The 18,492-nt window shown below is 38.6% G+C and overlaps 1 protein-coding gene across 1 annotated transcript; it reads right to left on the reverse strand.

The window, feature by feature from the left end:
- Window positions 1-7,653: 7,653 nt before the first annotated feature.
- LOC134227706 (probable splicing factor, arginine/serine-rich 7) lies at window positions 7,654-9,841 on the reverse strand. Its single transcript, XM_062709358.1, has 3 exons — window positions 9,685-9,841; window positions 9,135-9,610; window positions 7,654-9,068 (listed from the first exon to the last, which is right to left on the reverse strand). The coding sequence occupies exons 2-3, from the start codon at window positions 9,537-9,539 to the stop codon at window positions 7,899-7,901; spliced, it is 1,575 nt and encodes a 524-aa protein (XP_062565342.1). The 5' UTR covers window positions 9,540-9,610; window positions 9,685-9,841; the 3' UTR covers window positions 7,654-7,898.
- Between the last annotated feature and the right edge of the window lie 8,651 nt (window positions 9,842-18,492).

Consider the following 18,492-nt stretch of genomic DNA (forward strand, 5'->3'; position numbering starts at 1 on the left):
ACTATTTTTATTTCTTAGATCAAACAAAACGAAAATTTAAAAAAATAATTATCACTCATCTATTTAAAATAAACTTTTTTATTGAAATCGTTTCAATTTTCCACAATTCAACCCATTTTCTGTCCAAATTCATTAAAATTGTTAAGCGGGCCAATTGTGCCGAGAATCATAGCAGTTTTTTACATATTTATACGCATATCAGTCTCGTTGAGTGCTCCCCCTTGTTAGCGACTACTATGATTAACATAACTTGGGATCTATTTGCAAAAGTGAGTTGTCCAATTTTGCTCGTTTTCTGACTGTGAATTCCGAATTTCTCCTAGTCATGGCTGCACTAGCTAGGTTACAAGTTTATGGAAGTGAAGATGAGCTCAACGGGATCGAGGCAGACAGCGGTTCGATAGTGTCCCAGCAATAGGGAAACAGGCAAGGTGGACGTTCGTAGTTTAAATGAACAGATGAAGAAAAGTGACGATTAGGATGGAAGCTTTTTCGGGGAACCGAGGAAGAAGAAAACAAAAAAGGAAATTCAAAGGCAGGACTCTCAGAAGAGGCGACGATCAGCACATACAGTTATAACAAACGATTGTCATTGCCGAAGGAAGTGTGCATGATGACAGAGAAAAGGTGAATCAAGTGTTCTGGCGTACTGATGAGCTTGACCAACGGAGTTTTATTCAACAATATGTTAGCCTAGGCAGTGTAGAACACCGACGCATTTTTATCAGGTTCCCTTTCGGGAATTTCTTAAAGAAACCATACGAAAAATAATCCGGAAATTCATTTTTAATTCATTTAATAATTTTTTTTCGATTTTTATCTTGGAAATTCCAATAGAAATAATTTATAAAATTGCTAATCATTCTTATGGACACTCTTTTAGTGATTTCTTTGAATATTTCTTTGGAAAACTGATCCCGAAATTCCTTCGGCAGTTCCTCTAGGAATTGCTTTGAAAAATCCTAACTAATTTAGTATTTTTTAATATATTCCTAAAGAATTTCCGAGGCAACACTCAAAAGAATTCACAAAGCAATCCCTAATATTGATTTCCCGAATAAATTCCCAGATTCCATCAAGCATAGCTTCGGAAATTCTCCAGGATTTCTTTAGAAGATGGAAAAACGTTTTTTGCGGAACAACGATCCATTAACGTTCACTACATTTTCAATAGATTTGATTGGTATATTTCTCGCTTAACTTTTCAAAAGGACCTAAGTAACATATTTTTCATGAATTCATTTGAGTACTGCAATCAAAAGCTTTCATGTTTTTCTGTTGATTGCGCTATTCAAATTAATTCATGCAAAAAATGTTACTTAAGTCCTTTCGAAAAGTTAAAGGAGATTTATTCAAATATTTTTAAGGATTTTTTCATCTTTTGAGAGAATTTCACTCATGATCACCGGGTATTTCCCTGATTATGTCAGGAATTCCCTGATAATTCCAGGTATTTTCCAGGTGGAGAGACATTCCCTGATAATTCCAGGTTTTCCAGGTTTCTCCAGGTAGTAGACACCCTGCGTGTCGACTCAAATTTGAGAATGAAATTTCCTGACTATTTCCAGATCTATTTTCGAAAAATTCCAGTTATGAAAAATGGGGTCCGCGACGTTAGGCATAATGGACGTTAGGCATAATGTACGTTAGGCATAATGGACGTTTAACATAATTCTGCCTTCTTTATGTCAAAGGCTGTTCTTTGGGTCATTTTATGCCTAACGTACATTATGCCTATCGTCCGTTATGCCTAACGTCAATTATGCCTAATGTACTTATGCCTAACGTCCTTATGCCTAACATCCTTATGCCTAACGTACTTAAGCCTAACGGGGTATACCCTGAAAATGTGTTTTTTTTTTCAATTCATAGAAGCATATGAAAATCTCTGCATGTTTGATTCCTGTCCATATGAGTTACTGGAAGCCTAACCACTTCTGAAGCAGAACATTAAGGATATGTAGAATTGAATAGGTAATTCTGGTCGTTCACAAAAAATCAAGTAAATGCGCAGAACTCCTGAAAGGTTTTCATCATGCACATCTTTCCAAAATTTGCTCCAATGTTATAAACTTTCTGGTGCAATCATCCATCATTGGGAATTCACACGGACTCTCTGGATTTGCAATAGACCTCCAAGACTACTGACACGACTCTTTTGACACGACACTTTTTTTTTATTTTTAACAATCGTGGGTGCTTCTAGAAACCCTTCTAATGCCGTTAAACAAAATTTTACGGGTTAGGTATTTTTGTGGACATCGAGAAACCTACATTGGCTTTGAAGAATACTTAAGGAATAAGAATTCTTATTTAGTCTCTGGGGAATTAATGGACTTCTAAAAATAGTCACGGATGCTGCAATCTTCCAGATAATCAAGAATTCAATCCCTACAAGCTCACATAAATCCATGCAGCACTTATAGCCCAGAAAAACATTTTAACCATGCAATACTTTAAATATTTTGGTCTGAATACACTCAGGTCGGTTAATATTTGTCGATTGTGGCCTTTGCCAATGGTCCCATGGAAAAATATTTTTAAAAAATGATCATGTTCGTAAAGAAGTCTCATTACTAGTCTCATCTCATATGCTAAGGGGAGTTACACCTACTCAATTTATTTTATGGATTTTATTTGTTTGCCAAAAGTGTCAGATTAGTACAACAAGCAATGAAACTTTATAAGGAACATCTAATGGAGTTTTTTGAAGAACTTGTGGAAACATGTTTGAAGATTCCTTGTCATATTTTTTGTATGAATTCTTCCACGAAGACATTTCAATTCAAATTCGAGTAAACACCATACAATCTACAAAGTTTTTGGAGCGGAGCTTTGGAAAAAATCTACTAAACATTCATCAAGGAGTTCCAGGATTAAACTATTGAGCGAGCTCTTGGAAAGCCTTTGAGATTTTTTTTTTATATTTCTGTGAGAATTCTGAATTTAGAAAAATTACTGAAATAATAATTATTATTGTTTTCACAAAATATACTAAAGCATTTTCACTGAAGTAATGAACAAAATTCTCAAAGATCAACCAGAATATTTCCTGATATAATTGTTTTATAAACATCAAAAGCAGCGAATGTTTAACTGAAACATTACCATTGACAACAACATTATCCTACTCTTGCGTCCGAGTATGGTTAGGGGAAGGTGGGAAGACTTGATCGCCCCCTTCTTTATCGAGAACTAAAGTAGTTTTGTTCTAGCGTATTTATTAGTATAGATCCTCTAAACAAATTAATGACAAATAATGTGGGGGGATATTTTTTGGATTGACAACCTTATTTATTCTGCAGGGCGGTTTGTATGTTTTGACCTTCCTAAAGATTTTTTTATTGGCCAGGCAAAATTTAAACAACTTTTCATAACAACGACCAAATGATTTCGTTTTTTCACAGCACATAGCCATAAATATGCTTAATGATCTGTACTGACGAAAATGTCAACATTCTATCAAAGTTTTAGGATATTTGGATTTGGTTATTGCCTCAATATGGGGAGACTTAATCCCCCATTAGTCATACAAAAATTCGGCGAAAAAATTCAAAAAAATATAAATCTGTTCTCAGGCTTCTAATTTTTTGAAGATTTGACAGATTTGATAAAGGGTTGGCAGGAAAAATTATTTATTGCGTGGATATCATGAAAAGGGGATCAAGTCTCCCCAAATTTGAAAATTGCAATTGCTGTCGAATTCAATAACAAAAATCGTTCATGTATACGCTCAGCAAATCCGAAAATTCCGCGTATTTTGACGAAAAATATTTTTAAAATCTGAGGGCACCATTCTAATTTTATCAAAGCAAGTTCTTGGAGAGGGATCAATTTCCCCCGAATATTTAAAAAGTAAATTTTTGACAGCACTCCAAAATATCGATTGTGTATCAAAAACAACAATAATTTATGGGGCCCTCCTTAGCCGTGCGGTAAGACGCACGGCTACAAAGCAAGACCATGCTGAGGGTGGCTGGGTTCGATTCCCGGTGCCGGTCTAGGCAATTTTCGGATTGGAAATTGGCTCGATTTCCCTGGGCATAAAAGTATCATCTTGCTAGCCTCATGATATACAAATGCAAAAATGGTAACCTGGCTTAGAAACCTCGCAGTTAATAACTGTGGAAGTGCTAAATGAACCATAATCCATAATGCTATATGATATCCACTTCCAGTTGAATCAGATCAAATGCAAAGAAAAAAGATTTTCCTTAGAAATAGACGCAGTTAAAACAGTTTTCCAATAATCTACTGTCGATGACTGGAAGATTATCAAACGGCTCAAGCCAAACCAACATCTTAAAAATACAGCACTTTTTCGATTTTCGTTTTAAATTATAAAAATACTTAGAGGCGTCAAACAATATGGGTTCTTTGGGAAAGTTGACCTTAAATAAGCCAAAGAATCGATTAAGCAAATGAAAATTTTTGACGGTAAAAGTCAATTCATGATGATGGTGGTAGACTGCACCGTACCTGAACATGAGTTAAATTTTGGCAGCCATTACCGCACGTAAAATGCTGAATAAAAGACGAAAACATAACAATATAACTTAAGTTATTGAAATTTAAATTTTTACGATCGAAAATCATTTTGCGATAGTTGAATACTCGCGCGAAATGCAATCGGTACAATATGAACGGAGCTTTAAACTTCATAAACAACACTAGCGCCACGCCAACAAACGGTGGCTTCAAGAACTAGTGCTTGTTTCGCGGGGTTGACCCTGAGATGTTGACCTTAGGTCCTTGGTTACGCGTGTAGACTCCAGGAAATTCTTGGATAACCTGGAATGGAACAATTGTTGAAGGCAAATGATGAATATACAAAGCATCTTCTTTGTTCTTTGGGTTTCTAAGAGTGCATTCTTTTGGATGTCAATAATGTTTCAAATGCTTTTTACGTCACGTGCCGTAAAAAGGAGGCCGTAAACCGAAGTGACGTATAAAAAACTGCCGTAAAAAGAGGGTTGAGTGTACTTACCGATTATGGGTACCGTCAACTGGGGGGAAGATGATCATTGAGGTGAAGATGATCATTATAGATAGTAGAATCTATAGATAAGCAAAAGCATAGCTGAGTCGTTTGTTTTTGCCCGTGCACACGCGCATATGAGTTCACAGCCCTTAACGTTTCCATTGAAATCGTGACGTCATGCTCGTTTGGAGATACGTATGACAGTTCGTTTGGAGACAGAGGATTTATCTTCGCTCATCTATATTTTCCACTATCTATAATGATCATTTGATGTGTCAGTCAAAAGTGCCAATTTTTTTTATGAAACGGTAGTCAACAATATTCTCCGTTCAAGTAATGTTACCGCTAGGTAGAAATCCGAGTTTTTCGATTATAATCATGAAAATGTATTTTGTGGAAGAAAGAGAGAGATAGTCATAAATGACGCTATTTTCGTTTCAAATATTGACTTCGTACACTTCTTTACGTAGTAAATTCAACATTCATACAAATAACATAGTGTATTTTGACTACTAGGTCATAATGATTTTAGTAGAGCTGTCTTGATCAACTTCACCCCAAACCAGATTACTCAAAAAATGTGTGATAATTTAATTTATTCTAATAAATGCGAACGCATTTTTCTGAAAACTAAAGTTGTTGATTATTGCAACGTATAGCAGTACATATTTTGAAAATATTTGTTTCGATTTAAAATGTAAACACACATTGTTATTGCATGTTTTGTCTTAAAAATGATCATCTTCCCCCCAGTTGACGGTACTCGGTTTTATGGAAGAGAATCCTGTAAACTGCAGTTCTACACACACTTCGTTGTTGCAGCTCATGGTTGGTTGGGACATAACTGTCCTCGCACCAAGTGATCTCACACTCGCTAGTAGTTTTCCTTATAGGACATTTTCAACACAATTCCCCTCGTGGGATGAGTGGACATCTGGCTATTTGGAGAGAAGTATGTCGGACAGCATTGTTTGTTACACTGACGGCTCCCTCCTCGAAGGTAGAGCAGGTGCAAACGTCTATTCGCGTAAGCTGAGATTGGAACAGTCACACTCACTGGGTTAAACACTGTACTGTATTTCAAGCGGAAGTATTTGCCATCATGTGTGGAGTGCAATCGGCACTGCAGCAACGCATTATGGACAAAGTAATATACTTTTGTTCAGATAGCCAAGCAGCTATTAAAGCTCTCGCTTCGACCAACTCAAGGTCGAAGATAGTAATCGTATGTCGAACTCAAATTAAGGAACTGAATTTATTTCATACTTTACACCTTATATGGGTACCTGGCCATTCTTCCATAGCTGGAAACCAATTGTCTGAAGAGTTACCTCATGATGGAGCATCACATTACTTGATTGGTCCTGAGTCAGCTATTCCAATATCCAAGTGTTGGGCGAAGCTTTTGATCAACCCTTGGACTGTTACTCAGCACAAATGGCATTGGAGTAGTCTGGATTCATATCATCAAACAAAATTGCAGCAAATAGTAGCAAGCTATTTTGCTAATCTATCTACACATAATTGCAGTGTCTTAGTCAAGGCCTTGACAGGTCACTGCCGACTGAACTATCACATGGCAAATATTCACCGCGTTGAATCATCTGTTTGTGATAGTTGTGAATCCGATTTTGGAACTTCTTATCATCTGGTCCATCCACATCCACATTCCTTTCCATTTTGTTCACTTCCTTTTCCGTCCAGTGTGTGATGAAAATGGCACAAATCTCCCAAATTGAGGTGAACCGACGTTCTGATACCTGATATACCTATACCAATCGACCCAGCTCAACGAATTAAGGTGATGTCTCTTATGTGTGTGTATGTGTACAAAATTTTGTAGTCACACTTTTTGGATTGGTAGAATTACTCCCAACAAGTTCCATTCGACGGGGCATCCTGTCCCATTGTTTGCTATTGAAAATTTTCCATATTTGACTATGGGGATTAGAAGTTATGGCCAAAATACTATTTTTTATGCGCAAAACACGCTTAAAAACACTTACTTACTTATGAGTTGGATACTGTTCAAGTAGATGTCGTCCGTTGTTCCATTCTCCAAATGAGACAGACCCTTAGTTCAAAAAAATCTTCACTCTTCACTTTCTTATCTATCACCCAACAAGAAAAAAACGGTTTTTACCCACCTTTTAATTGAAAACGCTTCCAGTACAAGAAATTAGACAACATATTGTCTATGCCGCCAATGGCATGAATTCTTTCAGTTGTATTCCGAGAGTGAATCTTAGCTATTTAAAGGAACAAATGGCTAAGACGCCGATTAGAGAAACGACAGGCAACTTGGAGTTACAGGCAACAACCAACTGTTAGCGTATCCACTACGAAAGCTACGAATAGACTGAGATGAATTTGTAGGGTATAACTTAATGCAGAGCAAGGCCCTTTCGTATGTATATAAGCATCCTGATGAAGACCATCCTCGTTTATGACCATTCAAACCGCAGAAGAAACAGACGTCAATAATAAGCTTGACCATTTGACAATCACCTCCTACAACTATAAAGTACAAAACACGACCAAAGCTGGAGGTAGAGAATATCGTCAAGATTAGAAAATAACATTATAATAAATGATACCTAATATGTTACTAGTTGTTGTAACTAGTTTTGTCAAAGGGGGTTTCTTTTCGTTCTATAAAACCAGAACATCCCTTTGATAGATTAATCAAATCTAAATACATTCCATACACTTATACAGAGACATTTTTAGTAATCGAAAGTTTTTTTTTTTTCATCAGAAACGGAGTTCTTATACTTTGTTCAAGTAGAAGAGTTGCTATCGTTTATCACTATCAATCTTAATTAAAAGGAAAAGCACACAACTTCATCATCAAACAGATCTAGGACAAATACCTGCAATTGGAGACAGCTGCGTCACTGGTGTGGTGGAAACGATCCTAGGGCGAGTTTGAAATGTCCATGTTGTCCGACTTTTCCGTAGTTGGGCTTGCCGTTTTCTCGCGTGCCGGAAGTGGTGGCGGTGGTTCTACCGTAGCAGACGCCATCGGAGACGAGTTCTTCGCATTTGTTGCCTCCTCATCACCACCAATGCGCTCCTCGGCGTCGTAGTCCCGACAAACGCTTTCCTCCAAGATTTTCTTCAACCGCTTGTCCGGCGAACGACTGCGCTTCTTGGGTGGACGACTAGTCGTTTCCTTCGGCTTGCTACTGTGGCTTCTCGAATTGGACCGCTTTCTGCTACGAGAACGAGAACGCGAGCGACGCCTTCTTTCATCCTTATTGCGATGAGATTTTTTGCGATCGCGACTACGATCACGGCGATCCCTCGAGCGGGAGCGCTTACGATCGCGTGATCGCGAACGACGACGATCGCGCGAACGAGAGCGGCTACGGTGGCGCGAACGAGAGCGCTTGCGACGATCTCGGGATCGCGAACGCTTGGCACGCGATCGCGATCGTTTGCTTCGCGATGGAGAACGTTTCGAATTCGATCGTTTCGAACGAGACCGTGAGCGTTTCGAGCGGCTACGCGATCGTTTACGCGAGCGCGACCGTTTTGAACGTGATTTTGAACGTTTACGTGATCGGGATCGCGAGTGGCGATCCTTCGAACGGGAATGCGAACGCGACCGACGGCGGCTTGCGCTCTTGTCCTTGGCCAACATTCCGATTACTGGATCGATCGCAGCCGATATCATGTGTTGAGCTTCCTTCACAATTGACATGGCTTCTTCGATCTCCTTCTGAGCTGCCTCGTTGCTCTTGGCCTCCGGCTTCACGATTGGCTGAGTCGAATGATGAACATTCAAACGATAACCCCGGAATTCGGAACCATGCAGCTTCAGGCCCGGAATAATACTCTTTTGTTCACAGAACTCCAACAGAGCGAAGCGCGATCTCTCATTCTCGGCATACCGAGCGTACTTGATTTCGCCACACAACTTAAAATGATCCATGAGTTCCTCCAAGCGCCAGTCGGATTTGATGTCCAGCACCAGAAGAGTGCGGCGGGTTTCCTCGATTTTCTTCGCGTCAAAATTGACTGGCAAAGGTGGATACTCCGGAAGATTATTCTCGTCCAGCTTCGGATCGATGGTTTTCATCACCTGCGTTAAACGATTATGATCGATAAGTGAAATCTCCTTTTTACGAATAAAACGATTATTAGTTACCTGATTAGGCACCATTCCGTCGATGCGATTGACGACTTCCGGGGGCAGCTTGGTCGGTCCTTCAATGTTCTGCAGTCCCGGAACCAATGTACCGTTGGCAGCCATCTCTAGAGCCTTGTATTCATCCGGAATCATTCCACCCTGGACCGGGATGACAATCAGCGCCCGATCGATAAACACCGTATTGGTCAGGTGCTGGGCCACGGCTACGCAGCTGTTCTCGAAGTACTTCACATAGCAGATCCGGGACACCACCGGACAGGAAACGTCGCGAATCGTTGGGTACAAACGAATCTCATCAATCTTACCGACGTGCCCAAACAGGTTCTGCATCTGATCCTTGGTCGCCTGCGGGGCAATGTTGGTGATTTGAACCACCTTCGTGCCGGATCCGCCGCCGGCCATTTCGAAGCGGAGGTGAAAACCTGTAGCCTACACTTCGGATGCCAATAATCGCTACGGCAGGGTTTCTACAGCTGCAAAATTATTCCAAACACACATAAGACACAGTGAACTAATGAACTGAACACTTTTGAAGAATTCAACTTACTTTTTATACAATTTTTTCCAGCTCCAATTCGAGGAATGGAGAGAAAAACGTTTTCAGCTGCACAAAAATGAAGCTTGGAAAAAATGTCAGCGGGTAGAAAATATGGCACGCACACATCCGCACACGAAAAAAAGAATACATGGGATTCGTTCGGTTTCACCCACCCTCCCTTACACCTGCCTACACTGAAATTATATATCAGAAAAACAATACAATTTATTGTAACATCACTATAAAACACAATAAATTTGCAATAGATTTTATTGTAGATGAAATAATAGAAATACATTAGAATGTATTGTTATGAACCATTCATTAAATTGTAAATGAAGTTTTCGCATTAGAACGTACGGGTTGTTAAGTATCGTAACTATACAAAATCTGAGATTTTTTCATACACTTTTTTTTTGTCAAACAATAGAGTGTGTCGTAAATATATTGTTGAAATATCCGAAAAAAACCGTTCAAATAACATTAGATTGAATTGTATTTCTATAGTAAAACAATACGATATTGGATTTCTTAATTATGACGGCTTTACCGTTCAACAATGAAATTTTAAGAAAAATAATGCATATTTGCGGCAATGGGACAAATATTGCTATATTGCTTATATGCAATTTGAACAAAATTTACAAAAGTTATCAATGATAATTATTTATGCACTAAATGTTCTAAAAACAATTGGAAGTATTGTTACATTAGAGAACTATGTTGACGTATTATATCCACGGTGTTGATACAATATGGACAACCATCAAGAAACAATATATCCTATTGTATACCGTAGAGCGTATGGTAATTCAATTGTTTACACTGTTGAGCCAATGGTACACTTTTATCCGGGTTCACACAAACAATGACAGTTCTTTATGGGTTTTTACTGTACACGGAAGAAATAAACTACCCAATAGTGAGTTTAATTCACCCAACCTCGAACATCCGTACGGGAAGCCAAAATTGAGTAAGTAGGGTCGAAGTAGTTTGCCTTTACTCCCATGTTAAAAAAGAACCCAACAGAAAATTTATTGACCCAAATTTAAGTTTAATTCACTCAATTTCGACCTCAGGTAATAAAACTCAAAATTGGCTTCCCGTTTTGAACTGGCGTCGTTGGATTGTTTGGTTCTTTTGTTTTTGACAACAAAAGAAAGAGTGGATGAAAGCGAAGAGAAAAAATAACTCAAAAGTAAGTTTAAAAGTACTCAATTTTGGGTACTATTTTTCTTCAGTGTAGAGCAACAGAGAGGAGGAGATGGCGGCCATGTTTCACTCAAACTCTGACAGATAGCAATGGGATTTCCCATAGGAGGGAAGAGCAGAATTTGCTTCGACTTCGCGAATCAGGAATGCATGGTTAGATTGTGGAATATATAGATGAGCGAAGATAAATCCTCTGTCTCCAAACGAACTGTCAAACGTGTCTCCAAACGAGCATGACGTCACAATTTCAATGGAAACGTTAAGGGCTGTGACGTCATATGCGCGTGTGCACGGGCAAAAAAATCGACTCAGCCATGCTTTCGCTCATCTATAGATTCTACTATCTATCCAGCTTTCCACGTTCGCCATAATGGCGGATGCTATAATAATTTTGACATTAACTGCTTCCCGACACTGAACTGAAATTTTAGTCTAAGCAAACGTTGATATTTGCCGTTACCAATAACAGCCAATGCATTGTTTGTTTATTGTCAACAATCAAAAAATGGTGATGAATGTCTTCCGAAAAAAATTATTTACAACTATAAAACTAATTTTGTTTTTTATTTCTAGATATAGAATTCCGTAATAACACTGACTGATGTCACACATTAATAGAATTATAAAGGACCTAAAAAGATGCAGATTTTTGTGTGCCACAAACTGCTCATGGTAATAACATCGTAGATCGTTTGCTCTTCGCGACTTGGGCTACGGTCTGGATTTCGAAGGTAAAGCTCCACAATGCTAAGTAATACAACTTTACATCCTATGTGCGGACCAAAGGTTGAAGCATTCAAAAATCAGATATCCGTTCTTCCTTTTCGTTCGTGTCTCAAAATCAGATCTAATCTTGAGCCATGATGACACCAAAAATCGCAAGCTGAAGTGAAGAACTCGTCTGAATGAATGATTACATATTACATATTACATTCAAGTTTCAATTTTTAACTTCTCGTTGGCTTGGAGAAATAGTTTTAGCAAACTCGGATGTTCGCAAACATTTGCATTTCTGATGACATTTTTTTAGTTGATTTAACAATCTCCAAAAAACAATTCCATGTCTGACAAGAAATTAAATGAAGCTGTGTAGATGAAGTTGTGAGGGCATCACCTACGGAATCGCGGCTTTACCCCAAGCCCCGAAGAGCATTTACGATCTATTTACAATTGAAATTTTCATGAGCAGTGAGCGGTTCAGAACACAGAAATCTGGGTCTTTTTCGGGGACCTCAATCAACCGAATTGAAAAGCATTATAAAATTATGCTAATGCCATCTAAATATCGTTTAAATTAGTCTAAATTCATTCTAGAACCAAAAGTATGATGTATACAGCTGGTACAGCTCGTTTCCTTCGTATGCATCATAGCCTTGCGATCAGCCGGTACCATCTTTTTTAATTGCGCAATCTCTATCAATTAGAGTGTTAAAAAGTACAATTTTTATTTTAATATTATGGAAGGGATTGTACATATCTTTTTGAAGATGGAAGAACGTCCACTTTAACACTGGAAGTGAGTTATGCCGAAGCATCAATCGTCGTTCCTGAAGGTTTGTTGTGCCAGCGAATGTCCACCCTATTAATTTGTGGGCCTCATAAATCAGTGGTATTAGGGACCTCAATATCTAGAAGAAAACAAAAATTAGTAATATAAATAGTATTAGAAACATAAATTTAATTTTTCAAGACATTCATCACCATTTTTTTCTTGTTGATGATAAACAAACAACGCGTTGGCTGTTATTGGTAACGGCAAACATCAATGTTTGCTTGGACTGAAATTACAGTTCAGTGTCGGGAAGCAGTTAATGTCAAAATTATTATAGCATCGGCCATTATGGCGAAAGTGGAAAGCTGGATAATGGTGATATTTTCGAATATTTCGACACTGTTGTTTCATAAGGGCGAAAGTCGCAAACGTAAACAATGCCTTCTGCTAATTTCTCAACAACTAGGACCGCTTCCAGCTAACAACCACTTGCAACTGGTGGAGCTCTGCTCCTTCTACCGAACGGAAGTGGAAAATATCGTCAGAACTCAGAAGTCTCTAATCTTCCTGAAATCGGCTGAAGAACTCGCTTAACTTTTCAAATGACTTAGGTAACATTTTTTCATGAATTAATTTGAATAGCGCAATCAACATAATAACATGAAAGCTATCGATTGCAGTATTCAAATTAATTTATGAAAAAAATGTTAAGTTTTGCTTTTGTTTGCTAACGCTTTTAAAAAGTTAAGCGAGAAGTTAATGTTTACGTTTGCGACTTTCGCCCTAATGAAATCACAATGTCGATTTACCTTCACACTAGAAATACTAGATTAAGAGATCGGCGAAGACGCCATCTTGTTTCCAATCGAACCGTTAAAAGTGGTTCCAATTTGGCTTGTTTACATTTTGCGTCCATTAGAAGCAAGCAAAAAGTTCAAGTGCTGCCAGTATTATTTTCACGATTTCATGCATTTTCATACGTTTCCATTTCGACAGTTTTTCACTCCGCCGGTCTCTGGTTATAGGGTTGCTACTTAACACTATAGTGTCTTCAACATTAGAGCATCATAGACCAATGCAAGATCTTGACTTAACCTCACTTATTTGACAGTTCACAGAGCTTGTTTACAGGGTGTTAGAATTAAAATCGATCAGCCGGAAATAAAAATCCGTAATTTTCGCTCAAAATCATTTTGATCCGAATATTCTAGTGATATGCTTCAATTCCTACCATAAATCAATCACGAAAGATATCAATATTCTTAATTAATCGCAAAGCAGTTTTTCCGGAAGCTGCTCCAGAGACTAAGTCCCTGTAAACAAGCTCTGTGAGCTGTCATCTTGCACTGGTCTATCAATGTGTGCGAGTATTTTGAACACCTTCGCAGCGCTGTCATTTTAGTTAGTCACTCTGTTCCGTACCGTTTACTGTTTTCACCTCGGTTTTCACAATAGAGGTAATAAACTATAGAGGAAGATTGTCACTGTCGTTACTGGCGAAACATCTTTTGCTGGCAAGGACAAGGCTCTAAATGTCAACGAAGAAAAAATCAGTACATTTTGACAGTTGTGTACCCAACATGTTTTGGAACGATAACAAAGGCAACCGCAGCGACCATCGTCCACTATAGTTTATTACCTCTATTGTTTTCACCAATCAATTTGGTTGCTGCATTTCGTATCGGTGACGTTTGACGTTTGACAGTTAATAATACAGCAGCGTTCTTACCGCGCTACCAAATTTAGTCACCTGTCAGTTGCGCTACGATCATAGCAGCGCGTTTAGTTGCGACCGGTAAAGTTCAAGTGATGATATTGCGCTGCCAAACGAATACTCGCACCCGTTAATCTTAGCTCTTAAAATTATGTTTGTCAGCTAAAAGTAGAACGAAATTTTCTTTGAGCCAAGACCAGGGTTTGCAGAAAACGCTCTCAATAAATAACGAACAACGATAAAAGAAAGGCATAAACTGTTCCGACTCATAACAAGCCATGATAACAAATTTATCAAACTTGTATACAAGTGCGAGAAAACAGAATTGGATAGGCAGCCCCGAAGTTTATATAGGTCCTACGTCTACTCGCGGTTGTGTTTAAAACATTTTCCATTGTTCTTTTTTCCACCTGAAATTCATGTATCTTTTACCTGATTTTCTGGTAGAATTCTCATTCTACGTGATAATCAGATAAGCTCTACCTGAGTTTTTGATACAATTTACCGGACTCGTATAACACTTTCTGAAGCATTTGCAGTTTCGTGTGCACGTATAATGTACCTGAAAATTCAAGTCGAAACAACGTTTAGGTATCGGTCCAATTCGCGAATTAAAATCAAATCAAACTTAAAAGGGACAATAGAGTGGCCCAGCTTAGTATTGTAGATCCAGTTGAAAACCGAACTGAGCTCTCGCGACAATCGCATTTTCTCCCATTTCCGAATGTCGCAACTGCATCGCGAGTAGTGCGCATCTATGCCATAGCCGTGCGCCATCATGCGCACCACTCGCGATGCAGTCGCGACATTCGGAAATGGGAGAAAATGCGATTGTCGCGAGAGTTCAGTTCGGTTTTCAACTGGATCTACAATATGGGGAGAAAGGTACACACTTAATCGGCATTTCAATGTTCGGTATTTTGTTTGCCGAGTTTCAATTGTAAATTTTGTTTTTACCGAAATATTAGTTTTTCAGTTGACCACAAATGATTGTCAGTAATAAATTCCCGAGTTTCGGTAAAAAGTCATGTTTATTATTCTGACGTTTACTTATTTTTACTGAACAAATAATTGAATCCCTAAATTACTGAACAGCACAAAAAGTCGGTACAAATCTATACTACATTTACCGAATAGCCATTAGAAAATGCTGGATGTTATTTTCTTGATTCTTTTGCTCTGGTTGAGCTACCATTTTGAAAAAAAATTCCGTCGTGCTGGTTAACGCATTTCAGAAAGTGAACTTTTAAAGCCACAGATCGCACAGCTGTGTAAAACAAATGAAATGCATCATGAGAACCGGTACCTCCTACCTCTGGGAATTAATCATGGAGAATAGCCCCTGGAATTATCGTAACCAGGTGGGTGGCACGACGCCATGTTTTTGCAGCCAACATCTCAGTGTAAAATTCATGATAGTGTGTGTTTTGTTTACAAACATCACATTTGATTCTCATTAGGATACAGAACTGTCAGTGGGATACGGTCGCTCAATGCTGGCTGCAAAACAAACCTATTGTGTGAGATAGGGATGCCACCGGGCTGATCGTAACCAGCTTGCGAAAAACGTTTTTCACGGTGCTAAGCACCGATGGTGTGATGGTGTGAGGGTGCTAAGATCGGTGTGCTAAGGATGATGTCGGTGTGTTGTGATTTGTCGATGTGCTAAGGATGATGTTAATAAAAGACAGATTTTCTCTTTTATAGCCTAGGATTCAATCCCTGTCTGACAATAATAAATTATAACCGGCCAAAGTCTTCATTTCTTCATACTTATAGCTTATTCAGATAACGATAATTTACGAGGTATTTTACGTGAAAAATGACAAGAAGAAGTTAAATGAAAATACGATGAGTGAACATTGACATCAAAATACTCTTTATAATGTCAAATACCGCGTAAATTATCGTAATATGAATTGGTAATATGAATTATATTTCATGCAAAGGTATTGATTTGATATTCTGTCTAGTCGGTAAAATATTTTCCAAAAAATAAATCCTCATTTACTGACTAACTCAGTTATGTTCATATAAACAAACAACCTTCATTGCCGATTTTAATGTTCATTTGACATTTCTCGGGTACTTTTTCAAAACGGCGTATGTCGCAAATTGTAAACAAACCCGTTTTCAACAGCATATGGCATCAAATTCATCTAAAAATGTGTATATCTTCAAAGCTACATGAAAATGTGTTTTTAAAGATGTAAATCAATTTTTTTAAAAACGGTGTAACATCATTGTTGAAAATATTGCACATACACCGCTTAGCAGAAAATGTACTTTAAAAAGTTTTTTCGAACAACTTAATAGTTTAAAACGTGCGTCTGCTTGTACTTTTTCATCACTGATTTCAAAATTAAGCATGTTGCTTGAATATTCTGATTTTCGTTAAGAAAAACATTTTACGTTGTTTTTCTGCAGCAAATGTTGTTACGTCGTGTTGTAAGTGTTGCATTTTTTTGTCGCATGTGCGTGAAACGTTTCAACTTGACGCAACATTTCGACGTAACAACAATGCAGCGTACGGAGCAGCGTAACATTTCGACGAAAGTAGCATGACCTCGGTCATGCTGACGTATCAAAACGACGTATGTGATTTAACTGTTGCAGAACGATGTAACATATTTATCAAAATAACTGAAATGTTCACACGCAGTGCAGATTTCAGAGTCAGTGACGATGAACCTTTTCATAATGTATCGTTGAGGTGTATTCAATTGCAATAAAAATGATTTGTTTCTAAATAGGAATAAAAATGAAATCTGAAAACTTCCAAGCTCATTTTCTCAGCTTGATCAAAATGTTACATACGCCGATTTGAAAAAGTTCCCGAGATTTCTCGTTTATGCTGAAAACTCGGTAATGGAAAATATGGCTGTTGAAAATTACTGGGTGATCCGTAGTCCAAAAACTCAGTAAAATTTTACCGACTCCGGTAAAATAAAGTAGCTGTGTAAGGCCTTTAGGTAAGAAAATCATTCTCTGAAAATTTCAGTCTGATCGGTTATTGCATTAGGTTCTGCAGCGTCTGAACGTAACCTCAATCTGGTGACAGGTCAGTAGTACTTCTTGTTGGACTCAGGGGCAGCCAACCAATCACGAACTCGACCCTTGTCGGAGTCAGTCGAAAGTACTACTGAACTGTCAAAAAAGTTCATTCGACGAGGATCGAATTCATTCGTGACGTCATGCTGCAGAACCTAATAAGCTGGCGCAATTGATTTTAAGTTAATCCAGCTTTTCGCGCACGGTAATGGCGGCTCTGTGGGTTTAAAAATGTATCCGTCCCTGTCCCTCTTTGACATCTGACTTGGGTTTGACATTTCGATTACCCTCTTCCCTCATCCTGGAACAGGAGGAAAACGGAATGTCAAACACAAGCCAGATATCAAAGAAGTACAGGGATGGATACACCCTTAAACCCACAGTGCCGCCATTACCGTGCACGAAAAGCTGGATATGGGGTTTTCAGCCGAAATATATGGGAAAATACACCTCTGTTATTATTTCGTACAGGAAATTGGATGGAAGAGCCCGATTGAGCCCATGGGCAAAATCATGGGAGTGCCCCGTAGAATCGGACGACTTTTTGTATCCTGGGCCAGGCTAAAGGCTGGTTTACAGTTCGGAAAACGTGTCCGCGGGATTTGTTACGGGATTTTGCTCCGGGTTTTGTCAGGGAAAATTTTCCGCCGATAAGTCTCCACTGTCAAAACATTTTCCGTGATTGGGTTTACACTTCAGGATTTTGCTTCGGGATTTGAGAATCTGCGCATCCTCGCCCGTGCTTGAGTTTACACTTCGGGGTTTTGGTTCGGATTTCTTTATACAAGAGGTGGAAAAATAACGAGAAGAGGGAGATATAGCGAGAGAAAGGGAGAGAATGAGTGTGAGAGAGCGATTAAGTGGGAGAGAAAGAGGAAATGAGTGAGCGAGTGAGTGAAAATGAGTAAGTGAGAGTGTCCAAGCAACCAGAAGTTCGGATAAGAAGGGCTATTTTGGCTTAATCAGCTCTCATTTTAAGTAATTTTGTGTATGGTGGGAGAGTAAAAGTGAACTTTAAAGTTCCGTTAAGCATACTTGGAACTTGATGTGAACCATAGTGAACCAATTAGTTCGGTTAAGAGTAAATTTAAGTAAAATCTGAACTTCTGGTTGCTTGGGTGGGTGAGTAAGTCAAAGTGAGTGAGTGAGTGAACGAGTGATTGAGTAAAATTGAGTGAGTGAGAATTCGTGAACGTAAGTAAGTGAGAATGAGTGTGTAAGTTTGAATGAGTGAGTGAGAAGAGAATGAGTGTGTGAAAGTACGTGAATGAGAGAGTGAGTGAGTGAGAAACAGTTAGTGAGTGATTGAGTGAGAGTGAATAAGTGAGTGAGCCAGAGTTAGTGAATG

The sequence above is a fragment of the Armigeres subalbatus genome, chromosome 3 (assembly GCF_024139115.2).
Source record: "Armigeres subalbatus isolate Guangzhou_Male chromosome 3, GZ_Asu_2, whole genome shotgun sequence".
Classification (NCBI taxonomy): domain Eukaryota; kingdom Metazoa; phylum Arthropoda; class Insecta; order Diptera; family Culicidae; genus Armigeres; species Armigeres subalbatus.